Source organism: Podarcis cretensis, assembly GCF_951804945.1.
Source record: "Podarcis cretensis genome assembly, chromosome: 2".
Lineage (NCBI taxonomy): Eukaryota > Metazoa > Chordata > Lepidosauria > Squamata > Lacertidae > Podarcis > Podarcis cretensis.
In genome coordinates this window covers 119438927-119465265 of record NC_137171.1, presented here as the reverse complement: position 1 = coordinate 119465265, position 26339 = coordinate 119438927, and the positions used below count along the sequence as shown (strand labels likewise).

The following is a 26339-nucleotide window of genomic DNA, read 5'->3' as shown; positions in this document are numbered from 1 at the left end:
GGCTGCCTTCAGATGTCTTCTAAAAGTCAGATAGTTGTTTGTTTATTATTAAGCCAGACCTGAGTGCATCAGCACTTTCCAGCAACTGATATTCAGAAGTGTATGTTGCCTCTTAACTGTTGAGGCAGAGAATAGCCTTTGTGGCCAGTAGCCATTGTTTTGTTTAGTCCCCTTTTAAAGCCAGCCAAGTTGGTGGCCGCCAATGTCCCTTGTGGCCCTCTGCCCATTCTACTGTCTCTGTTCATGCCATCTCTCCAAGCGGAGACTGGACACCGGGGCATAAATTTCCCCAGCATATTATTTTTCCACAGAAAATTCCTCCGCTTCTTTCCCTGCTCTCCCCTGCTCAGTATGCAAGGAGTTGCAGGTGCTGGCATTGTCAAACTAAATGGCCGTGGGCTGGCTATGGGGCCAGGTGGGTCACTGAGGAGGCACGTGGAAGGCTGTGGGCCTGAGGCCTACTGTTTGAGAAACACTGGTCCAGAAGTCAGAGGGTTGAGCCAGGCCCTAAGATGCCAGGGTTGAAGTCCCTATTCAGCCATCAGGCTCACTGGGAGTCCTTGGGCTGGTCGCTCTCTCTCAGCCTGGTCTACCTGACAGGGTTGTTGAGAGGAAAATATATACAGTGGTGCCCCGCAAGACGAACGCCTCGCAAGACGGAAAACCCGCTAGACGAAAGGATTTTCCGTTTTGGAGGCGCTTCGCAAAACAAATTTCCCTATGGGCTTGCTTCACAAGACGAAATGTCTTGCGAGTTCCTGTAGTTTTTTTCCCTTTTTCCCCCTTTTCCTAAGCCGCTAAGCCGCTTATCAGCTGATCAGCTGATAAGCCGCTTAACAGCTGATCTGCTAAAAGCCGCTAAACCGCTAATAGCGCTAATCCGCTAAGCTGTCAATGGACTTGCTTCGCAAGACGAAAAAACCGCTATACGAAGAGCCTCACAGAATGGATTAATTTCGTCTTGCGAGGCACCACTGTAGATGAACAGAAGGACATAAATTTAATCCTTCAATGAAAGCCCCTCGGAGTTCATTTTACACTCCCAAGTGGTTATTCGTAGTAACGGTGGCAGCTGCCCCACATACAATGTCAGGTGTGGGGCAGGCGGCCATTGTTTATGAGGAATGAACTTCCGGGCCCAAATTTAGCCAATAGGGCCAGAAGTTCCCAATCCCTGCTGTTAATAAACCAGTGCCCCTTAACCCCAAATGGGCATGTGGACAGACTTCACCTCTTCCCATTTTTGAAGCTACTTTTTCTACTACAGTGGCACTTCGGGTTAAGAACTTAATTCGTTCTGGAGGTCTGTTCTTGACCTGAAACTGTTCTTAATCTGAAGCACCACTTTAGCTAATGGGGCCTCCCACTGCCGCCGCGCCGCCAGAGCACAATTTCTGTTCTCATCCTGAAGCAAAGTTCTTAACCTGAGGTAATATTTCTGGGTTAACGGAGTTTGTAACCTGAAGCGTATGTAACCCGAGGTACTACTGTATATGGCTTCAGGCCAAGAAATTTGGCTCGGCCTAATCTGGTTGCCAAGGAACATCGATGAAGTTCGAGTTCTGGAAAAAAACAAACCCAAGGATTTCCCCACCAGAAACAGCAGCCAGCTGGTTCACTTTTTGCTTTCTTTCTTTTTTAACTTGATGCCAGGGCTCGACGTTTATTAAAAAAGAAAGAAAATACTTTATTTTTAAAAATAGGGTTTTCGTTAGCTTTCAGCAATGGCAGAACAAACGGCTGTTACGGCGAAGCCTTCGGTTTGTTGACAGCGCTCTCTTTTTAACCCTAATGGGAAAGCATGGGGTGGGTGGGTGTGTGGAAGAGAAAACAACTGCCAAGAGATTAACCGAATTAAAGAATGAAACACGGCAAGCTGACAACTGCAAGCTCTTGTAGGGGATTGCAAAAGGCGAGAGTCAAGGGCTGTAGTTCTGAGGCCGCCTCCTGGTACGGGCCCTGGGTGTCAACGGCCGCCTGGGAACGCCCAGGCGGGAGGAAGAAGGGCCTGCAGGCCGGTGGCTGGATTGGGCCGTCCGTGGCGGCCATGCTTGGCGTGAGGGGGCAGTGGACACGGCCGCCGGAGTGGACGACTGCCGCTGCCATACGAGCAGCTCCAGAAGTTCTGTCTGCCGTTGCATGATGGCAATGATCTGCTCTGTGCCCACCCTGTCCCTCTCGCGGTCCTCCAGGTCTGCTTTGGCGTAGCCGTCGAGTGCAGAAAGGATCCTGTCAGTAGCCGCCTGCATCCGCAGGTCCGCTGCCATCGCCAGCTCCGCGGCCAAATCGTTCCTGGTCTTCTTGTGCCGGTTCCGGATGTTGGCGAGGCGTTCGGCGGCCGAGAGGCCTGTCGGCCCGGGCAAGGGGCTGTGGCAAGGGGTCGGGTGCACGTCTGGGAGCAATGTGGGAAGCGGAGAGGGGGAGAAACACAAAAGCAGAGTGAGGGCATTTTGAAAGGCTGCAAGGGATTCTGGGAAGGGGACAGTCAAGCTTATGAGCCTCGCTTGAAGGAGCTGGGATAGGGAGCCTGTGGCCCTCCCAGATGTTGCTCCAACTCACATCACCCTCAGAGGCCGGGGATGATGGGAGTTGTAGTCCAGCAACATCTTGGAAGGACACAGCTTCCCCGACCCTGCTAATATTAAACCCACTCTCTGGGTGTGGATCTTTAATGTATCAACATGCCAACTTCCTGGAAAAGACCAGGCGACCAACTCCCATCCAACTCCCTGTGGCGCTGCAGAATTCATTCAGCACTCTGAATTCATTCATTGAACATCACCATTCGGCATACGAAATTTATTCTGTATTCCCTCTTACCTGCTGTGGAGCCAGTGGTGGCTGGGCTGCCAGGGAGACTGGGCGGGGCAGGTGACAAGGGGTTAAGCAAATGATCGGCTTCTAAAAAACAAAGGGAAGGGCATTAAATATAATTTTGCATCACAATATACCTCCTCTTTCCACCCGAACCAACTCAGACCTTGCGTTCACCATCAGAGGCTCTGTGTGTTCTCCCACCACTGATGGGACGTGTGGAACGTGCTGACATGGGAACGGCCTTTTCAGTGGTGGCTCCTCTTTTGTGGAATGCTCTCCCTACGAAAGCTCACCTGGCACCACTGCTGTCTGTTTTTAGTCATCAGACAAAGGCATTCTTATTTCCCCCGTCAGGTATGTCAGCGGCCTTTGTTCTGCTCATCCTTTAAGCGGCGTGGGTAGGACTTATCCTTTTAAGCATTTTGTCAGATGCCAATCTTAGCTCTTGTTTATTGCCGTTTTTATGTCTGATTATAATGCTTTCATTTTGTTTTTTTTAACGGTGTGAGTCGCTTTGAGGAAATGCTGAGGCTGCTGATAGCCTTAGCAAAGGCCACTGACAGCAGTAAACCACAGCAAACAAATTGGAATTAACTCTTTATTCACAAAAACAGGAGTGTCAGGCCTAATGAGCAGAGCAACTCATCTCTGGCAGGTGTTGCCCCATGAAGCAGTTGCTGAGATTGAAGGTCCCTGCCTCTTCTCCTCTCCAGGGTTTCCCCCAAGCAATCTGAGACTACGCCTGCGTGAACCTTACTTCTCCCTCCGCCCTTTTCATGCCTCTCCTGGTTCTGGGAATCGGAGGGGAGCTTCTGGCAGCAGGAGGGGGAGACACCTGACCCATCTCTGCCTCTTGGCCTTCCTCCTCTCCTGCTTCAGGTTCTGCCTGATTCTAGACTTCTCTCTGCCACAGACTCTCCCCGCTCACTAAGTCCTCTTTGGCTTCCAACACTGCCTTCTCCCAGTCTTCTTCCTCATTGTCATCCCACCAACACTCCTGGGCTCTGAACCTTCTTCCCCTGTGGGTTCCCCAGCTGGTTCCGCCTACCATTCCTCTCCCATGACAGCCGCTAAACTTAGGTGGCTTAAAACAGCGGTGAGCAACTGCTGGGGTGGGAGAGAGATAATTCCCCGAGACAAGCAGCTGCAGAATGGCTGGATTTAATTTTAATATGCCAAACGCAGGATTTAGATGACGGCAATGCTGGGCTAACCAGGTCATGCATGGAGCGCTGGGCCAAACAGCAGGAGGAAGAGTTAGAGGATTTGCTGAGCTTACCGACATGAAAATTGTGCATCCTCTCAAATTAGCTCAAGGCTGGGTTTCCCACAGGAGGAGGAGGAAAGTGCGAAGTGGGAAACTGGCTCATAAGCTAAAACTAAAACTGAAGGCCAGAACGAAACCACAAAGAAGACTCCAGAGATAAGGATATAAGAAGAGTCAATGGCCCACCCGGTTCAGCATCCTTCTCTTAAGATGGCTGACAAGATGGGGAGTCCAGAAGAAGTACCTGTTTGCAGCAGTGCTCTCTCCCCTTCTGCAGTTTCTGGCAACTGGTATTCGGAGACGCACTGCCTCCGACAGTGGTGGCAGAACACAACCATCAGGGGTAGCAGCCAGCCTTATTCACCTTCGTGAGTTTGTCTCTTAAAGCCATCCAAGATGGCCGTGAAGGCCATGAATGTCCTGTGTGAGTGTCTGGAGGCAGCTGGAGGATGGATGGCGGCTAACAGATTGAGGTTGAATCCTGACACGACAGGGGTACTGTTTTTAGGGGACAGGGGACGGGCAGGTGTGGGGGACTCCCTGGTCCTGAACGGGGTAACTGCCCCTGAAGAACCAGGTGCGCAGCCTGGGAGTCATTTTGGACTCACAGCGATCCATGGAGGCGTAGGTTAATTCTGTGTCCAGAGCAGCTGTCTACAAGCTCCATCTGGTACGCAGGCTGAGACCCTTCCTGCATGCGCACTGTCTCACCAGAGTGGTGCATGCTCTGGTTATCTCCTGCTTGGACTACTGCAATGCACTCTACGTGGGGTGACTTTTGAAGGTGACCTGGAAACTACAACTAATCCAGAATGTAGTAGCTAGACTGGTGACTGGGAGTGGCTGCCGAGACCATATAACACCGGTCCTGAAAGACCTACATTGGCTCCCAGTATGTTTTCTGAGCACAATTCAGTGTTGGTGCCGACCTTTAAAGCTCTAAACAGCCTCGGCCCAGTATACCTGAAGGAGCATCTCCACTCCCATTGCTCAGCCCGGACCCTGAGGTCCAGCTCCAAGGGCCTTCTGGCAGTTCCCTCACTGCAAGAAGTGAGGTTGCATGGAACCAGGCAGAGGGCCTTCTCGGTGGTGACACCCGTCCTGTGGAAAACCCTCCCATCAGATGTCAAGGAAATAAATAGTTTTAATAGTTTCAATCAATGGAAGTTTGATCCTTTACATGAAGCTTTCCAAAACCTTAGCTTGCGAATACTTTGCTTTAGTCTATTTACAAAAAGGGGAGGCGGACTTCCTGTTTTGAGCCTTCCCCGTTCGATGCCGAATTAAGGTATTTAGAAATCCAATTTTTCCGTTCTACTCACGGGTTGTTGTTTAAAATCCAATTGTCCACAGGAAAAAGTCAGCGCTCTCCGACAGCAGCAATGCGGCTTCACTCCGTGAAAGAAGCGGTTGATTCAAAGCACCGCACCACTCACCCCACGTCACTCCGGATTCCCGATACCGGGTCTCCCCGCGAGTAAGGAGGGCGCAAAAGGTGCCAGCCGAATCCCAAGTTCACAGGCTCTTCCACCTGTGATTTCCAAGGGTCTCTGCCTTCGCCGTGGTGGTTCAGACCCTGCTTTCCACAGAGCAAGTTCCTCCCGATCGGAGGAGCTCCGCCATTGCCGGAGGCGGTAACCCAGAAGTCAAAAGCGATCTGACTTTTAGAAGACATCTGAAGGCAGCCCTGTTTTTAATGATGTTTTGTTGTGTTTTTAATATTCTGTTGGGAGCTGCCCAGAGTGGCTGGGGAAACCCAGCCAGATGGGTGGGGTATAAATAATATATTATTATCATTGTTATTTAAAAAAGGACTTTCTTCTGTCTCTCCTGAGCACCCCAAGAATTCTGCTTCGCTGGATGTCTTCCTCTGGGTTCCAGTGTGCCGAGAGAGGAAGAAAAACTTCTCTCTATCCACACTTTCTCCACACACTTCTATTGTGTCACCACACTGCGCACCCAATTATTCCTCTTTGTGCTGAGAGAGGGAAGGAGAAGGGGACAGAAGGGAAGTGAAACCTGACCTCTCGTCTTCACAAATAACCACAAAAAATGGGGGCACTTACCCGCAGCCGGCCGAGGGGTGCTTATCGGCTCCTCAGAGTCGTCCTCTGTTTTGCACACCACGGTGGTGGAATCCACCGAATCGACGAGTTCGATGGAGAACTGGGCAGAGGGGTCGAAAAAGTTCTGGGGCTCGAGGTAGTCCTCAGACTCGTGGGGGCCCCCCTCCTCCAGGCCGCACGGGGGACCATCATCTCCCCCAGACTCCTCCTGGTGTCCGTAACTCTGGGCCTGCCCCGCGGGTTGTGGCGCTCCGGAATCCAGAATCTGCTCCAGCTGGTCGTAAAAGGGGCAGGTGAGGCGCCCTGTCCCCGAGCAGTTGTTCTCTTTGACCTTCTTGTAGTCCCGGCGCATCGTCTTGGTCTTGGTGCGGCACTCCTGGGCTGTCCGCTCGTGGCCCCTCTTGGCCATCTCGTTGGCAATGACCTGGAAGGTGTCCATGTTCCGGTGGCTGCTCTGAAGGACCTGCTGGATCCTCTGCTCACCCCAGATATCCAGGAGATCAATCACCTCGGCGTACGACCAGTTGGTGCCGCGGCGGCTCATCTTCGGGAAATGTGGCATTGGCACGGCAGAGCCAGCTCCTGCCAACAGGGAAGCGGGAGAGGGTGAACCTCTGCTCTTTTTTTTTAGTTCAACTAAGGCAGAGGGGAGACACGGGTGGCTCTGTGGGTTAAAGCACAGAGCCTAGGGCTTGCCGATCAGAAAGTCGGTGGTTCAAATCCCTGCGAAGGGGTGAGCTCCCGTTGCTTGGTCCCTGCTCCTGCCAACCTAGCAGTTCGCAAGCACATCAAAGTGCAAGTAGATAAATAAGTACCACTCTGGCGGGAAGGTAAACGGCGTTTCCATGCGCTGCTCTGGTTCGCCAGAAGCGGCTTAGTCATGCTGGCCACATGACCCAGAAGCTGTAAAGCGAGATGAGCACCGCAACCCCAGAGTCAGCCACGAGTAGACCTAATGGTCAGGGGTCCCTTTACCTTTACCTTTAAAGCAGAGGGAGGTCTAACTTTCTATACCAAGCAGGCTGCAAGAGTACCTTGACACAGAACTACCTTGTTGCTCATTGTTGCAGGGAGCCGAGGCCAAAATGTGAGCCCCCCACCACAGCCCTTGTGCTTCCTTCACAAAGCCAGATAAACTGAGAAAGCGCTAGCTAGGCTTTGGGAAGGAGACAAGAGGATTCTAGGACCCTGTCAGAGCCCTCACACTTCCTTTCCAAGCCCAGTGCTTCCCTTACCTGCCTTTGGCAAGGTAGCATGAGGGCTTCAAATGTTGCCGAGGGCCGCCAAATGAGGCCTCAAGGGCCACATGTTGGACCACAAAGTTGCGGAGGCTCAAGCCCAGAGTCCAAAAGTGGCCCTGCAGACATATTGGCCTGGCCCTCAGGAGCCTCCCCAAGCCACACCCCCTCTTCCCAGACCATTCCCCCCTCAGGGGTTTTGCTCTGTGCCCTCTTAGGAATCATTCTGCATGGATCACTCCTTTTTGCTTGACCGGATGGAGAGAACGGTGCGTGTACAGAAAGGGACATCTCTTTTAGGGGGTGTGGAATGTAAGTCTACATTACAAAGGTTAAGATTACACCTGTTTCTTCGCCCACTTTTGCCTCTGCCCGCCCCCCCGTCACATGGCCCTCGGAGGGCAGCTCATTAGGGAACGCTGCCCTCAGGCCAACAACGGCTCCCCACGCCTGGTGTGTAGATGCATTTCTGAGCTAAGTAGACCCCTGGTCTGATCTGGTACAAGGCAGCGCTCTGTGTTTTCTTCAGCTCAGAAATTTGCACATGTCCTGCAAATACAAAGCTGCACACAGTTCTCCACCCGCCCCCTGCAAAGATGCAAAAACTGCTCCCTCGCCTGCTGGTGGTCCTGTTTCCCTGCCCTGCAGATAGATGTGGCACCCCCCCCCCCAAAAAAAAGCTGTAATCAGACAAAGCAGTAATGGTGGTGACCGACAGGGGTTTTCAGGACGCAAAATTCAGCACACATAATACACACATGCCCCTGGCTGGTGTCTCAGGGGCAGAATGAGCCCTTACCGAGTGAGCTGGCTTCCCTCTCCAGCCTCTGCTTGGCCTCCCTGCGGAGATACCGCCGTCTGTCCAGCAAGGTGTGGTCGGCCTCCGGGGAATGGACGTCCATCTCGTCAAAAAGGACCGGCACCTGGGAACAAAGCCAGAGGGCTGTTGGTTCACACATGCTAAGTCTTCTTTTATTTATTGCAGTGGGTGAGGAACCCCAGGCCTGAGAGCCTCTCCATCAGTGAAACATTGGTCCCCAGGACAGATCTACTCCACAGTACACATCAACCCTCCTCCCTGTTATTCTTTAATTCGTTTTTTGAAATATTTATATTCCACATTTTTCACTACAGTCGTACCTTGGATCCCGAACGCCTTGGTACTCAGACTTTTTGGCTCCCAAACGCTGCAAACCCAGAAGTGAGTGTTCCGGTTTGCAAACATTCTTTGGAACCAGAACATCCGTCGGGGCTTCCAATAGGCTGCAGGAACTTCCTGCAGCCAATCAGAAGCTGCGCTTTGGTTTCCAAATGTTTTGGAAGTCAAATGGATTTCCAGAACAGATTCCGTTTGACTTCCGAGATACCGCTGTATGTTAAATTTAAGAAATTCAATAAATACAACAGTAAAGACATCTATGAATGCTGGTTAGTAAAAAGAAATTGACACTGCAAAGCCCTATGGAGAAATCTCTGAAACAACCATGGGATATCAGCTCCGCCCAAGGTATGATGGAGAACAGCAACAACTGGGAAAAGATAGACATAACATCTTGCAAGGACAGGAAGAAACACCACAGGCAGAATAATTGCCACACGCAGGAGGAACAAGGATATAGTTTGAGTGCCTCACTTGTAGTTCTATAATTAATTTAATGTGTCAACACAAATAGAAGTCATTAATCTTGCAGTTGTTGTATATTATTATTTTGACCGGAATGTAATTGAAATTAGTAAGATTTTGGAACGCAGAAATTAAGAAAATCATCAAACCATCAATTCTAGCACGTGGGGGGTGGGGGTGGGACCTAAATTATATAATTTGGAATTTGAACAATTGGTATTAGTACAGTCGTACCTTGGAAGTTGTACAAAATCCGTTCTGGAAATCCGTTCTGGAAATCCGTTCTGGAAATCCGTTCCAGAAATCCGTTCTGGAAATCCGTTCAATTTCCAAAACGTTCAGAAGCCAAAGCACGGCTTCTGATTGGCTGCTGGAAGCTCCTGCAGAAAATCAGAAGCTATGGAAGCCCCGTCGGACGTTTGGCTTCCAAAAATAGTTCGCAAACCGGAACAGTCACTTCTGGGTTTGCGGCGTTCAGGAACCAAAACGTTCCAGAACTAAGCTGTTTGAAAACCAAGGTACGACTTATAATTTGGTATTGTTATAATGAGGCTATTACTGGATTATAACTGAAAACTAATAAAAATTATTACTAAAAAAATGACATTGCAAAGGCTTGTCTCAACGACACAGGCAACGTCTAAAAGCAGGAATGATTCCTGCTGTGCATCTACCCATAGCTGTCAACGTTTCCCTTCTTTTAAGGGAAATTCCCTTATTCCGAATAGGATTCCTCGCAAGAAAAGGGAAAAGTTGACAGCTATGCATCTACCAGCAGGGAGTTCCACAGGCCACAGCCTGTCATACTACATAGTAAAAGGCAACCAAACCTCAGGGGAAATGAGCAACCACAATAAGTCTTAAGGAGTTCGGTGGTCCTTAAGGCATTTTTGGTCTAAGTTGGTCAGGGCTTTGTAAATCAGCAGAAGCAGCCGACCTGCTCACAGGTGGGCAAGCACCTTGTTTTGATCCCCGGCTCCCTGCTTTTTACCTGCTGCTCCCGTCTCCTTGCTCCTCGTTGCCTCAGGATGAGCTCCTCCGGCTGCTGAGGGGGCCCCCATCCCGAATGAGGCGACTGGATGAGTCTCGGATGCTCCTGGCCGTGGGCTTCCCAGCACTGAGGCACCTCTTCGTCCAGCTCCTGCTTGACCTGCTCCGGCCCTGGCCATCCCAAAATGTCCCTCAGGCTCCCGGCCCGGATGACGCAAGGCCCTTTCGCCGGTCCATCTTCCTCTTCCTCATCCTCCTCTTCCATTTTTATCTGCAGCACTTGGTCTCCTGCCATCTGGAGTTTGACTGCCGCTGCCCGCTCGGCAGCCATTTTGTCCTTTCCAGCCTTGTGTCAACGTTGGCCTGCACCGGGTGTTGCTCACAGACCTCCCTCTCTTGCTGCGAGCATTGGGCAAACGGCGCCGGTTCCTCAAACTGGTCTCCCAGGGTCCTTTTTTTTTTCTTTTTCCGATCGTGCTACAAATTATTTAGGGCGTTTAGACATACAGATGTCAGCATCACACACAAGGTTTTGCTCCTGCAGGGAAGACATACAGAAAACCGAAGGCTGGGGGGAGAGAGAGAGAGAGAGAGAGAGAGAGAGAGAGAGATAGAAAAAAAAACCCCTAGAAAAATTAACCTGCTAAACTGATATTCCATGTCTGGGGTGGGAAATTTCTTTCATTTTTAGGGCCTTATATGCACATTTTGCTTTTGTTCAGTAGGCCAGTTTCTGCTCAAAGCTCTATAACCACATGATGGAATGATGGAAACAGAATATTCAGATTATTATTATTTTTAGCGGGGCAGCTGACAAAGGAGAAATATGAAACTTTTTGCCATGTAAATTAAAAAATACTGTATTTTTCGCCCTATAGGACGCACTTTTCCACCTCCAAAAATGAAGGGGAAATGTGTGTGCGTCCTATGGGGCGAATGCAGGCCCTATAGGGCGAAAAATACGGTACTCTGTTTTGTCAATCACAGTAACGTGGGCATTATTTTTGTGATTAGCCAAATCCTAAAAGGGAGCCAAAGGAAACTTGTGTGAAGCCCTGCTTGGTGCTTTTAAAACTAAACAAACACACACACACTTTCTTGTGGCTAAGACAAATTAATGACACCGGGTTCAGTGTCCTGTCCTGTTTCCTGGATTTTGTAATATCTTAACCAGTCCATGAAACGCAGGAAGTTTATTCTTTTGCACTGTCTTCCTGTAAGCTATGCAGCCAAGGCTCTTCAGTGGGGTTGGTGGAGAAATTTGATTCAGTCTGCTTTTAAAGGCGATCTTACGCAATTGGCATTTTCTGGGAAAAACACGCAAAATGAAACAGCCATCCTTTGAAATTTGTGCTTCTCCAATTTTTGCAATGCAGTCCTTCAGCCATGTAATGTGAACAAAAATGGATAGAGTAAAGTGTGCGTTGAAATGTGTATATTACTGAAAACAAAACAGAATTGCATTAGGAGAAACTGCATACAAAACTATGCATATTAGGAGTAACTAGCAGTAAAATGTGAATTGATTTTCACCAGGACTTGAAAATATAAATTGCAAGCTGATGCGGAAGTGTGGAGAAGAGAACTAAATACTAGAAAGTGAGATATTGAAAGAAATTGAATTTAATTTCTCTTCATCCCTACTCTTACGTATGTGCCATTAATAGCCTGGATAGTTCAGTTGGGTAGAACGTAGTTCTGATAACACCAAGGCTGCAGGTTCGGTACCCATATGGGACAGCTGCATATTCCTGCATTGCAAGGGGGTTAGACTAGATGACCCTCAGGGTCCCTTCTAACTCTACAGTTCTATGAAAAATATTAACACTCTGCATCCAAGCAACTCAAATTTCCCACTGCAAAACACTTGAATTCCGACGTTGGCATAAGTTATATGAAATGTGCATACGTACACTCATTGTGCTAAGAGGGGCCCATAGGAGGCAACTCAGCATGGCTTTAAAAGAGGATTAGATAATTTTGTGGATAAGGCCATCCATGTATATATAGATACAGATACAGATACAGATACAGATACAGATACAGATACAGATACAGATACAGATACAGATACAGATACAGATACACACACACACACACAGATAAAGACTCCATGGCACCTGTCATTCATAACACTTACTGAAGGGGACTGTAAAGGTAAAGGTAAAGGGACCCCTGACCATTAGGTCCAGTCGTGGACGACTCTGGGGTTGCAGAGCTCATCTCGCTTTACTGGCCGAGGGAGCCGGCGTACAGCTTCCGGGTCATGTGGCCAGCATGACTAAGCCACTTCTGGCGAACCAGAGCAGCGCATGGAAACGCTGTTTACCTTCCCGCCGGAGCGGTACCTATTTATCTACCGTATTTTTCGCTCTGTAGGACGCACTTTTTCCCCTCCAAAAATGAAGGGGAATCGTGTGTGCGTCCTATGGAGTGAATGCAGGCTCCTTGGCTTCAGCGGTAGCAACGTGAAGCCTCCAAAGCACAGAGGGAGCGCTCCCTCCGCGCTCCGGAGGCTTCGCGTTGCTTTCGCTGAAGCCTGGAGAGCGAGAGGGGTCGGTGCGTACTTGCACTTGACATGGTTTCAAACTGCTAGGTTGGCAGGAGCTGGGACCGAACAATGGGAGCTCAGCCCGTCCCAGGGATTCGAACCGCCAACCTTCTGATCGGCAAGCCCTAGGCTCTGTGGTTTAGACCACAGCGCCACCCACGTCCCAAAGGGACTGTAGTAGCAGACAAAAACTTAAACCACAATAAATGTGTGCAGTCATTAAGGTTTCATCAGTCTGTCTGTCTGTCTTTTGCTACAGGAGACTGGCATACCTACCATGACTGGAATCAGTAAAACGAACACCCCTGTCGCTTAGAACATTTCACTCTGTCTCAAAATAAACACACAGCTTCTGTTTGGCATCATGGGCATAGCCAGAATTTATGTTGTCTGGCTCCGACTATCAGATTCGGAATGAAGTGTCTGGACAACTTTTTTAAAAAAATTACTTTCTTTCGACCTCAAGTGCTCAGGAAAACCTGTCCAAATCTTTCCACAAATTATACTTCAAGTATTTTTATTTACGTACTTGATGGGGGGGGGCTGCTTTCTTGCCCACGCCTATGTTTAGCATTCAAGTAAACTATAGTCCTGGCAATGAAATTACCTTAGTCTCCATAGAGAACAGGCAGGGAAGAGTCGTGGGCTAGTGACTCTCAGGGCAGAAAACTGTCTGCTTAATGGAAGAGACAAACCAAACTGACACTGAACTTGGGAGAACCCACAACCTAGAAGGATGGCCTGGGAACAAGTATATGGGTCTGGTTTTTGTTGGCGTTTTAGTTTTGCAGGGGAAGTTCTAGACCCTCCAACTGTCCCTCTTTTCCAGAGACGGTCCTGGATTTACTGAAGCTGCCCCGCTTCCTGATTTGATCCCGGAATATCCCGCTTTTCCTTAGGACGTCCCTATTTTCATCACAGAAATGTTGGAGGGTATGAAGTGCTCACACACACACACACACACACTTTGAAATAATACACCCAATAAAAGCCAGATTTGGTGCAGGATCATAGCTGTCAACTTTTCCCTTTTCTTGCGAGGAATCCTATTCGGAATAAGGGAATTTCCCTTTAAAAAAGGAAAACGTTGACAGCTATGCACAGGATCCTTATACAGCATGTTCTTTTGCAGTTCACGATGAACCTCAACACAACTGCAGTTAATATATATATATATATATATACACACACACACACACACACACACACAAAAACAAACAAACAAACACAGTGGGACCTTGGGTTAAGTACTTAATTCGTTCCAGAGGCCTGTTCTTAACCTGAAACTGTTCTTAACCTGAAGTACTTTAGCTAATGTGGTCTTCTGCGGCCGCCGGAGCAAGATTTCTGTTCTTATCCTGAAGCAAAGTTCTTAACCTGAAGCACTATTTCTGGGTTAATGGAGTCTGTAACCTGAAGCGTATGTAACCCGAGGTACCATTGTGTGTGTGTGTGTGTGTGTGTGTGTGTACACACACATATACATACACACACATATATATATATATATATATATATACATAAAAGGTAAAGGTACCCCTGCCCGTACGGGCCAGTCTTGACAGACTCTGGGGTTGTGCGCCCATCTCACTTAAGAGGCCAGGGGCCAGCGCTGTCCGGAGACACTTCCGGGTCACGTGGCCAGCGTGACATCGCTGCTCTGGCGAGCCAGAGCCGCACATGGAAACGCCGTTTACCTTCCCGCTGGTAAGCGGTCCCTATTTATCTACTTGCACCCGGAGGTGCTTTCGAACTGCTAGGTTGGCAGGCGCTGGGACCGAGCAGCGGGAGCGCACCCCGCCGCAGGGATTCGAACCGCCGACCTTTCGATCGGCAAGCCCTAGGCGCTGAGGCTTTAACCCACAGCGCCACCTGCGTCCCTTTATATACATACATATATATATACACATACACATATCTATACACACACACAGTATATAAGTTACGGATTCACTGACGTGGGAAGGGTTTTGTGTGAGCCTTTTGCTCTGGCCTGGGTGGAAAGAGGGAGGGGACGTCACTCCCGGCTGACACCAGCTGTTCTTAACCTCCCTTGCGCCTACAAACATTCATTAAACTCCTTCCTCTCTTTTTTTGCAATTGCAATGAATACAACTCTGCCCCCGCTACCCCTCCATCATAATACAGTGGTACCTCGGGTGAAGAACTTAATACGTTCTGGAGGTCCGTTCTTAACCTGAAACTGTTCTTAACCTGAAGCACCACTTTAGCTAAGGGGGCCTCCTCCTGCTGCTGCTGCTGCTGCTGCGAGATTTCTGTTCTCATCCTGCAGCAAAGTTCTTAACCCGAGGTGCTATTTCGGGGTTAGCAGAGTCTGTAACCCGAAGCGTCTGTAACCCGAGGTACCACTGTAAATGGAAGCTGCATGCCACCCACTTGAGAGCTCACCTCTTCGGGGATCTGGCCCCCTTCCTACGGCGAGCAAGGGCTCGGCTTCCTTCTGCTGCACATGCAGCTGCTGCTGCGAGATTATCGATTATTGCTGCTTGCAAGGATTCCAACAGGCCATTTCCTCCCCTGCTCCCACCAGGAAGCCGCTTCCATGCTTCGCCAGCTGCAAAAAACGGGGGGGGTTGCTGTTTCTCAGGCTTTCTAGGCAAGCGGAGGAGCTCGCTCGGTTTAACCCTGCAGCGCCCCTCTGACACAAAACGGCGCAGGGAATAAATAAGAGCTTTAGGAGAGGCCCCACCCGCCCTACGCATTTATAACGCAATAACACCTGGATCGCTCCAGAGATGGGGGCTGAAACATCTGGAAGGCCGCAGCTTCCCCTCCCCTGCTATCATGCTAATATTAAACCCATTCTCTGGATGTGAATGTTGAATGCAGTCAACAGGCCAGCTTCCTGGAAAAAGAGGGAGATCTCAGCAGGCTTGGGCGGAAAGCAAAGTTTGCAGAAAAAAGGAAATAATAATAATAGCTGGGTGGGTGAGGGAGAATCCTAAGGGGGCTGTAACATCTGGAAGGCCGCAGCTTCCCCTCCCCTGCTATCATGCTAATATTAAACCCATTCTCTGGATGTGAATGTTTAATGCAGTCAACAGGCCAGCTTCCTGGAAAAAGAGGGAGATCTCAGCAGGCTTGGGCGGAAAGCAAAGTTTGCAGAAAAAAGGAAATAATAATAATAGCTGGGTGGGTGAGGGAGAATCCTAAGGGGGCTGTAACATCTGGAAGGCCGCAGCTTCCCCTCCCCTGCTATCATGCTAATATTAAACCCATTCTCTGGATGTGAATGTTTAATGCAGTCAACAGGCCAGCTTCCTGGAAAAAGAGGGAGATCTCAGCAGGCTTGGGCGGAAACCAACGTTTGCAGAAAAAAGGAAATAATAATAATAGCTGGGTGGTGGGTGAGGGAGAATCCTAAGGGGGCTGTAACATCTGGAAGGCCGCAGCTTCCCCTCCCCTGCTATCATGCTAATATTAAACCCATTCTCTGGATGTGAATGTTTAATGCAGTCAACAGGCCAGCTTCCTGGAAAAAGAGGGAGATCTCAGCAGGCTTTGGCGGAAAGCAAAGTTTGCAGAAAAAAGGAAATAATAATAATAGCTGGGTGGGTGAGGGAGAATCCTAAGGGGGCTGTAACATCTGGAAGGCCGCAGCTTCCCCTCCCCTGCTATCATAGAATCATAGAGTTGGAAGAGACCACAAGGGCCATCGAGTCCAACCCCCTGCCAAGCAGGAAACACCATCAGAGCACTCCTGACATATGAAAAAACAAAATAAAAAAATTCCTTCCAGTAGCACCTTAAAGACCAACTAAGTTAGTTCTAGGTATGAGCTTTCGTGTGCATGCACACTTCTTCAGATACACTCCCCTGCTATCATGCTAATATTCAGTGTATCTGAAGAAGTGTGCATGCACACGAAAGCTCATACCTAGAACTAACTTAGTTGGTCTTTAAGGTGCTACTGGAAGGAATTTTTTTATTTTGTTTTGACTATGGCAGACCAACACGGCTACCTATCTACTCCTGACATATGGTTGTCAAGCCTCTGCTTAAAGACCTCCAAAGAAGGAGACTCCGCCACACTCCTTGGCAGCAAATTCCACTGTCGAACAGCTCTTACTATCAGGAAGTACTTCCTAATGTTTAGGTGGAATCTTCTTTCTTGTAGTTTGGATCCATTGCCCCGTGTCCGCTTCTCTGGAGCAGCAGAAAACAACCTTTCTCCCTCCTCTATGTGACATCCTTTTATATATTTGAACATGGCTATCATATCACCCCTTAACCTCCTCTTCTCCAGGCTAAACATGCCCAGCTCCCTTAGCCGTTCCTCATAAGGCATTGCTTCCAGGCCTTTGACCATTTTGGTTGCCCTCCTCTGGACACGTTCCAGTTTGTCAGTGTCCTTCTTGAACTGTGGTGCCCAGAACTGGACACAGTACTCCAGGTGAGGTCTGACCAGAGCAGAATACAGTGGCACTATTACTTCCCTTGATCTAGATGCTATACTCCTATTGATGCAGCCCAGAATTGCATTGGCTTTTTTAGCTGCCTTGTCACACTGTTGGCTCATGTCAAGTTTGTGGTCAACCAAGACTCCTAGATCATGCTAATATTAAACCCATTCTCTGGATGTGAATGTTTAATGCAGTCAACAGGCCAGCTTCCTGGAAAAAGAAGGAGATCTCAGCAGGCTTGGGCGGAAACCAACGTTTGCAGAAAAAAGGAAATAATAATAATAGCTGGGTGGGTGAGGGAGAATCCTAAGGGGTGTGTATGTGTGAAAATGGCTGAGCGTGCTCAGTGGCTGCACAATTTGGACTGTTGGTAGGGAAATGCAATGGAGTATCCTGGAGGAAGGGCATGGCTGGCAAAAACCAGGCACAAGACAAGCGTAGAGCATAGGCCTAGCCAGGGGGCAGTTGCTCCACCACAAATCAAGTAAATAAATAAAAATACTTATCTAACTGACCAATTGTGTTGCAGATAATTTGGTTCTGCCCCCCCCCCCTTAACATAAAGCCTGCACCCCAAATAAATCCTGGCTACACCCATTGCATTCACTATTGGCACATATTTATTATTAATTTTAAATGAAATGAGCAGTGAACAATTGTATTTATTCCTTTATTCTATATTCCACTTAATCACCGACGTCTCTAATAAAATTGCAAAAAGATAAATCTGACAAAGTGGAACGATAAGAATTCGCCATAAAATCTAACGAGAAATGCCTGCTGAAGAAAGGAGGTCTTTGTCATGCGCCTGAAGTTCTGCAGAGAGTATGGCTTGGAATCATACAATGGTGGAGTCAGAAGGGGATCCTGGGGGTCATCTAGTCTGACCCCCTGCAATGCAGAAACCACAGCTAAAGGGTCCCTGGCAGATGGCCATTCCAAACTCTGCTTAAAAACCTCCAAGGAAAGAAGAGTCCACCACCTTCACCAAAAGCATCCGAAGAACTATAAGGGTGTTAAAAGTTGTTCAGAGGCTCTCATTCCCCTCATGGAGCTGACAGTTCCCAGAGTGGTTTAATAATAATAATAATAATAATAATAATAATAATAATAATAATAATATATTTATACCCCACCCTCCCTGGCCAGAGCCAGGCTCAGGGCGGCTAACACCAGTAAAATTACAATAATAATTTTTTAAAAACCAATTTAAAATACAGGTTAAAATATAATTTAAAATGCAGCCTCATTTTAATAGTAGCCCATAGATCAAAACCCTAAAGGGAGGGAAACATAAGGGTCAGACTGAGTCCAAACCAAAGGCCAGGCGGAACAGCTCTGTCTTGTAGGCCCTGCGGAAAGATGTCAAGTCCCGCAGGGCCCTAGTCTCTTGTGACAGAGCGTTCCACCAAGTCGGGGCCAGTACTGAAAAGGCCCTGGCCCTAGTTGAGACCAATCTAACCACCTTGCGACCTGGGACCTCCAAAATGCTGTCATTCGTGAAACTTAAGGTCCTCCGCGGGGCATACCAGGAGAGGCGGACCCATAGGTACGTGGGTCCTAGGCTGCATCCGTTTCCCTGGGTTCTCTCTGCAAATTGTACCTCTGTGGGGAAAACAGGGGTCGTCTCAGCAACTCTCAACACCCTTAAAAAAACTACTGCAAGTGGTATGTACGTCCAAGGGAGACAATGGAGTGTGCCTCTGGAGGTGAACTCAAACTGCTGGACAATCTGTCACTTTGCATTTCTTAGTAAAAAAGTATTGATCTGATGTGTAGAGATCTTTCCTAATGTAATTAGTTCAAAAGGGTTCTGGAAACTTCTCTGCGTGAAAGAAACAAGCAGAAGGTTATTTCTTCAGAGAAGCTGAGTACAGCTGGCTTAAATCGGTCCTGTTATCTCTTTCTGTCAAGGTCATGCTGACTATAATAAGAGGCCAGAGGGAGCCTGGGTCTCACACTTTCTCTTTCTGTCTCTTTTCCCCCTGGTGTGGTGTTTGGTACATAGATAGTGTTAAGGTTTTAGTCTTATTTTATGTTATTTTAAGTTTAAGTGAAGTCTGCTGCAACTGGATTTCTTATGGACAGTGCCAGTCCTGAATATATTGGATTTGTGACCATTATGCTCATTTGACTTCCATACCAGTAAAGCTCTGCTGGATGAAACACAATTGCCTCTGGCCTATTTTGGGGGGATCTTGCAACGTGTTTAAGTTTTTACTCTGCTAACTATACGTTAAGAGTTCTGCTCTGGATCGATATTGAGTAGAATTCATGACAGAATCACAGCACCTGCTGTGGCTGCAGGGACTAGTAACTTGTACCTGCTGCCTCCCGCATGGTAAGGTGTAGTTGTGGCAGCCATTTGCACTGTATTTCTAGATACAGTGGCAGTGGCGTAGCGTGGGGGGTGCAGGGGGGGCTGGCCGCTCCGGGTGCAACATCTGGGGGTTAGGGTTAGGGGTAGGGTTAGGGGGCGCAATTCCACGGGTTTGGGGGCGCAAATTACTTGCCTTGCCCCGGGTGCTGACAACCCACACTACGCTACTGTACAGTGGTACCTCAGGTTAAGTACTTAATTCGTTCCGGAGGTCCGTTCTTAACCTGAAACTGTTCTTAACCTGAAGCACCATTTTAGCTAATAGGGCCTCCAGCCACACTGCCAGAACACGATTTCTGTTCTCATCCTGAAGCAAAGTTCTTAACCTGAAGCACTATTTATGGGTTAGCAGAGTCTGTAATCTGAAGCGTATGTAACCTGGGTTACCACTGTATCAGCTGAGGCTGTTCAGAATGGTGCAACTAATCTGCTGACTGAATGTAAGGGTATCATTTCAGAGATATCAAGGTCTTACAATAAAAGCAATCTGTGATATACTGGATTAAAATATACAGTGGTGCCCCGCAAAACGAACGCCTCGCAAGACGGAAAACCCGCTAGACGAAAGGGTTTTCCGTTTCGGAGGTGCTTCGCAAAACGAATTTCCTATGGGCTTGCTTCACAAGACGAAAATGTCTTGCGAGTTCCTGCGGGTTTTTTCCCCCTCCCCCCCCTTTTCTAAGCCGCTAAGCCGCTTATCTGCTTATCTGCTTATCCGCTAAGCCGCTAAAAGCGCTAATCCGCTAAGCTGTCAATGGCTTGCTTCGCAAGACGAAAAAACCGCTAGACGAAGAGACTCGCGGAACGGATTAATTTCGTCTTGCGAGGCACCACTGTAAATGGAACGGCACCAACTTCCCCCGAGGTTAGCCTATCTACAGGAGGGGAGGGGAACCGGATGCCCACCAGATACCTCCGTTGGTTAGAGTGTGGTGCTGTAGAGGCCAAGGTTGCAGGTTCGATCCCCATACGAGACAGCTGCAAATTCTTGCATTGCAGGGGGTTAGACTGGATGACCCTCAGGGTCCCTTTCATGTCTACAATTACAGGGAACCAGGCAGAGGGCCTTCTCGGTAGTGGCGCCCTCCCTGTGGAATGCCCTCCCAACAGATGTCAAAGAGAACAACAACTACCAGACTTTTAGAAGACATATGAAGGCAGCCATGTTTAGGGAAGCTTTTAATGTTTGATGTATTACAGTATTTTAATGTTTTTTTGGAAGCCACCCAGAGTGGCTGGGGAAGCCCAGCCAGATGGGCGGGGTATAAATAATAAATTATTATATTATTATTATTATATTGCAATTCTGTGATGCTGGACTCCATCTCCCGTCATTTCTGACCATTGGCCATGCTGGCTGGGGTCACCCTACATATTTACAGGCCTCTGTGTGGGCTTTGGCTTCTTCCCCCAAATAATCCTGGGAGCTGTAGTTTGTAAGGGTGGTGACAGTTGTTAGGAAGCAGAATTGGATGCGTGTCAGAAATGTAAATAAATAAAGGGAACTTTTTTTTCATATGCGGTGGACATGTAAAAAGGTAGAAGAATATTGGGAAATGATCTATGATTAGTTGAAAAAATATTTAAAATAACTTTTCCCAAAAGACTGGACTCCATTTTGTTCGGAAAAATTTAGACTGAAGTCCCTTAGTGTCAACAAAATTTATTTATGTATGCAACAACGGCAGCAAGAGTTTGGTTAGCCCCAAAATGGAAAGTGAGGGAGGTCCCAGGCAAAGCGGACTCGCAATGTAAGATGGTAGAATATGCAGAGCTTGCAGGTTTAACATATAGAATAAGAGAGCAAGAAGAACCAATATGGAAAATATTTATTGAGGATATGGAAAACAACGGTACACAGCTGAAAGCGCTGGCAGCCTTAAGATAAAATCAACAGTGTAATTAATGTTTGAGCGATGTAGAAGTGAACGGACTAAAATGGCGACAGCAAAATATGCAGGAATGAAAGATAAATAAAATGAACCGAGGAAAGAGAAGGATGGAAGTCATGGGATATCTAACAGCGTGTAAAATGCTTATTTTAAGATTTAAAACTGAAAATTTAAATTTTTTTGAGAGTTGTTAGGCCTCCTTTCCCCCTCACAAGAGCTCTCTGTAGGAAAAACACTGAAGCCTAATTCGATTAGCAGAATACCTGGCCTCTAGCGGACGGGGCTTTCTTTTTTTTCAAATACAGTGGTGCCTCGCAAGACGAAAAAAATCCGTTCCGCGATTCTCTTCGTCTAGCGGTTTTTTCGTCTTGCGAAGCAAGCCCATTGACGGCTTAGCGGATGAGCGCTATTAGCGGCTTTTAGCGGCTTAGCGGATAAACAGATAAGCGGCTTATCGGCTTAGTGGATAAGCGGCTTAGGAAAAGGGGGGGGAGAGGGGAAAAACCCCGCAGGAACTCGATAGACATTTTCGTCTTGCGAAGCAAGCCCATAGGGAAATTCGTTTTGCAAAGCGCCTCCAAAACGGAAAACCCTTTCGTCTAGCGGGTTTTCCGTCTTGCGAGGCGTTCGTCTTGCGGGGCACCACTGTCATATTTATTACTTTTCTCAACAATTTAAACACTACAAAAAAGAAAAACAGTACAATACAACACCAACACACTAAACCAACAAAACAAAACAAACACAACTCAAAACACATCAAATAATTTCAATATCTTATCTTTCATTCACTTATTGTTTCATATACAGTGGCGCCCCACAAGATGAATGCCTCGCAAGATGAAAAACCCGCTAGACGAAAGGGTTTTCCGTTTTTGGAGGCGCTTCGCAAGACGAATTTCCCTATGGGCTTGCTTCGTAAGACGAAAATGTCTTGCCAGTCTTGCGATTTTTTTCCCTTTCCCCCCCTCTTTTTCTAAGCCGCTAATAGCGCTAAGCCGCTAACAGGGATGCTTCGCAAGACGAAAAAACTGCAAGACGAAGAGACTCGCGGAACGGATTCTTTTCGTCTTGCGAGGCACCACTGTATATCCAGTGAGCTGTTCACCTCACTGGATGAAAAGACAAACTCTGCTAAAGGAGAACATGGAATAAGTTAAGCGGGACGAGCAAGGAGATATTTCTCTGACAGGAGGCCAGATTTTTATTCAAGCCCCCAACAACGCTTGTCACTCCCAGAGCCCCCTAGGAAATCTGTTAGACCACTCTGAGAAATAAGAGCTCCGTGAGGGGAATAAGGGTCTCTAAATAACTCTAAGGTGGCCATATTTCAAACAGTGAAAAAATCTGGACAGAAAAGTTGTTGAGGTTGTTGACCTTTTTTTTTTTTTTTTTAGCAAATTCACCAAAATCTGAAAAATGAACTTTCTGAGCTATTTCTAAGGATAATCGACAAAAACAACACTGCCAACATGGACTGCCATATGTCCAGATTTCCCTGGACATTATTATTATTTCCACCCAGACACTGCTTCCAGCTGTGGTATTCCGGATATGTCCGGGAGATTCTGGACATATGCCAACCCTAAGCAACTCTCACCACCCTTAATAGCTCCCAGGATTTTGGGAGTGGCATGATACTGCTTTATCGTTTTGATGACGCCTCAGAGTGGAGACACTGAAACATAACTTAACTTTGGGCCAGTGGGTCTATTCTGCATAGGACCTCAATAAATCAGCAGTTCCCAAAATGTGGTCTGCAGGTTTCATTCAGGCATGCCCACATTTAATTTCATAATGACTTTTAAATGAATTTCTTTTTTTTTTAATAATATTTATTAAAAATTTTCCAGAATAAAAAGGAAAGATAGCAAGAAAAAAAGAAAAAACAAATATGATTTACACTTGGTTTCAGTGGCATCTTTCCCGGACTCCCCCCCCCTCCCCCTCTTGTATTCCATTTCCCTTAAATTGATTCCACAGATTCTTACCCCAAATTTTAAAACCTTATTTGTAATTTTAAATAAGCCATTTATTCCAAATTAATTTATCTTATTTATCTTAATGAACCATTTCTCCTTATATTTTATATAATTCCCTAAGATCGACCCCATTTCCCTTCCACGAATTTCCCTATTTTCAAACAACAAACATGAAAAAAGAAAAGAAAGAAATAATATATAATTTTACAGCCTTTGGATTCCAAATCTCTCCCCCCCCCCCATTCCCCGGTTCCAATCCCCAAAGTTCATCCATTGTCTACTGCCAGCCTGGTGTATCCACGTCTATATCTCAACTCCACTTTGCCGTCTTTTGATAGCTTTTAATTTCAGAAAGTCCAATCTCGAAAAAACTCTCAGAAAAAGTCATTGTTCTTCCATCCAGACCTCTATGTTTAAGAGTCTAACTTAAATTCTATTTCTTGGTCCTTTTAAAGTCTGGATGTTCCAAATACTCCGGCTTCAAATTTGGTCCAGCTCTTATTCCTCAGGTTGCTTTTTCCTGTTCTGCTGCAGAAACCTTCTAATTCAGAAACTTCTTGTTCTCCACAGAGGCTTTTGTTATTCAGGAACATAACTTGCGTCAAGTCCCTTCCTTTCTTCAATAGATAAATCCATTGTCTCCTTTAGTATAGAAACCTCTGTAGACAAAATAATGCTTCGTTTTTGCAGCTTTCCCAAGAGATAACAGATCCTGCTCAAATTCATAGTATTTTTCCACTTGCTGCTACTGTTGCAATGTCCCAGCCTCCCTCTAGAGGGAATATGGTAACTTAATTTCTTTCAAAATCAGACCCAAAAGTCAAATAACTTGTTGCCTTTATTTCCAATAATTTATGTCCAAATTCTAACAAATCTAACCAGCAAAGCCATCGTAACAAAGTTCTCTTTTATTTTCCTGCTTTGACAGCTACTTTGACAGCTGTCAAAGTTTCTGTGTCTCTTCACCAGTCTCTCATAGCGGATCGTTCCCGGTTCCCGGGGGGGTTGCATTTTAGTTCCCACAAATCAGTCTTCTCCTCCAGCACAATTATTGTAATTTCCCTTCGTGAAGTTAAAAATTTTTTTCAGGTAAACAAGTTCATCTCTCGATCTTAGTTGTCAAATCCTTGCGTTGAGATATCTACAACAGGGGGGGGGGGCGGACTTCCTTTTTGCACTCCCCCTGCTCGCTCCAAATTCAAAGATCAAATTTCCCTTTTAAGTCCAATCAATTTACTCACGGGTTGTTCCTTTTAGTCCAAATCCGAAATTTTCAAAGAAGTAGTCGTTGCTCTCCGCCGAATGGCATGCGGCTTTGCTGGGCAGGGGAAGCATTGGTCTCACAGCACCACACCACACCCCGTCACCCGCTCCGCAGCCTTTAAAAAGGCTCCTTCGCGGGTCGGGGGGGCGCAAACGGTGCCCGCCGAGTCACCAAGTCCATGGGCATCTCTGCCCATGGTTTTTGAGGGTCCCCGCGTCGCCGGCACGGCAGGACCCGACCCCTACCCAGCCAACTCCCTCCGGAGCTCGGAGGGAGTCCGCGCATTCGGCGATGGCGCCGACCCAGAAGTCTAAATGAATTTCTATTGCTTCTTTTATTTGCCATATTGTAATTTATTGCATTACCATTTGAATGTTATTGGACGCAAACAGACGCACGATTTAACAAATCAAAGCAGCAATGGAAATGCCCTTTTAAAATTACACAGCATCCAGCACAGTGCGTTACAATTGCTACAACAGGCAGCAAATCCATTAAGTGCCCCACCAACACTTTCAATTTTCAAGCAGTCCATATGGCGCAGAAAGTTTGGGAACCATGGCAATTGGTATTTTTTCAAAACCAAATAGAAATGGGGAATAGACTCATGTCCATAAAGGTAGTCATCATGGCACTGTGTGGTATGGTCTTAAAAATGAGGATAACAAACTCATTTTTTATTTTACTTCTGGAAATGTAAGCCATAGAGGTGGACGTCTTCAAAAATCAAGTTCATATTTCTAGATTTGTCTGGCAGGGCAAGAAGCCTCGAATAAAATTTAAGATATTAACTGATGCTAAAGAAAGAGGTGGATTTGCCCTGCCGGACTTAAAACTTTATTATGAATCAGCCGCATTTTGCTGGCTGAGAGAATGGATGCTTCTTGAGAACACTGACGTGTTGGATTTATAAGGTTTTAACAATGTTTTTGGGTGGCATGCATATTTGTGGTATGATAAGGTCAAAGCACATAAAGCATTTAAAAACCATATTGTCAGAAAAGCACTGTTTAATGTTTGGATAAGATATAAGGACTTGCTTGAAAATAAAACCCCAAGGTGGCTGTCACCAATGGAAACGAAGGCTCAGAAAAAGCTCAACATGGAAGCCAAATGGCCGAAATATTGGGAAATTTTGGAACAAGAGGGAGACAGACTAAAATTGCAGAGTTTTGAAAAATTAAAAAATAGAGTGCGAGATTGGCTTCATTATTACCAGATAATGGAGGCATATCATTTGGACAAAAAAATTGGCTTCCAGGTGGAAAAATCAAAATTGGAAACAGAACTGCTAGATCCTAAAATTAAGAACTTGTCAAGAATGTATAACTTGCTGTTGAAATGGAATACTCAGGATGAAACGGTGAAATCTGTTATGATTAAATGGGCACAAGATGTTGGACATAATATTATGATGGCTGACTGGGAACAGTTATGGACCACAGGTATGAAGTTCACGGCATGTAATGCCTTAAGAGAGAATATAATGAAAATGATATACAGGTGGTACATGACTCCAGTCAAGCTTGCAAAAATCTATCATCTGCCCAATAATAAATGTTGGAAATGTAAAGAGACCGAAGGTACATTTTTTCACCTCTGGTGGACGTGCCCAAGGATTAAGACTTTCTGGGAGATGATCTATAATGAAATGAAAAAGGTATTTAAATATACCTTTCTGAAGAAACCAGAGGCCTTTCTCCTGGGCATGGTCAGCCAAAGAAGGACAGAACTTTATTTAGGTATGCCACAACAGCAGCAAGAATACTTATTGCAAAGTACTGGAAGACACAAGATCTACCCACCTGGGAAGAATGGCAGATGAAGGTGATGGACTACCTGGA

At 46.9% G+C, this 26339-nt stretch overlaps 1 protein-coding gene across 3 annotated transcripts; it reads right to left on the bottom strand.

The window, feature by feature from the left end:
• Nucleotides 1–1614: 1614 nt before the first annotated feature.
• On the bottom strand, nt 1615–15129 carry LOC307208626 (uncharacterized protein). 3 transcript variants are annotated; one of them, XM_079963430.1, is made up of 6 exons: nt 14963–15129; nt 10004–10570; nt 8188–8311; nt 6151–6732; nt 2821–2901; nt 1615–2392 (listed from the first exon to the last, which is right to left on the bottom strand). In XM_079963430.1, the coding sequence occupies exons 2-6, from the start codon at nt 10331–10333 to the stop codon at nt 1920–1922; spliced, it is 1590 nt and encodes a 529-aa protein (XP_079819556.1). In that variant the 5' UTR covers nt 10334–10570; nt 14963–15129; the 3' UTR covers nt 1615–1919. The 3 variants fall into 3 exon arrangements, with proteins under 3 accessions (XP_079819556.1, XP_079819557.1, XP_079819558.1); XM_079963431.1 differs by having other exon boundaries at nt 10004–10540; XM_079963432.1 differs by having other exon boundaries at nt 6151–6729; nt 14963–15128.
• Between the last annotated feature and the right edge of the window lie 11210 nt (nt 15130–26339).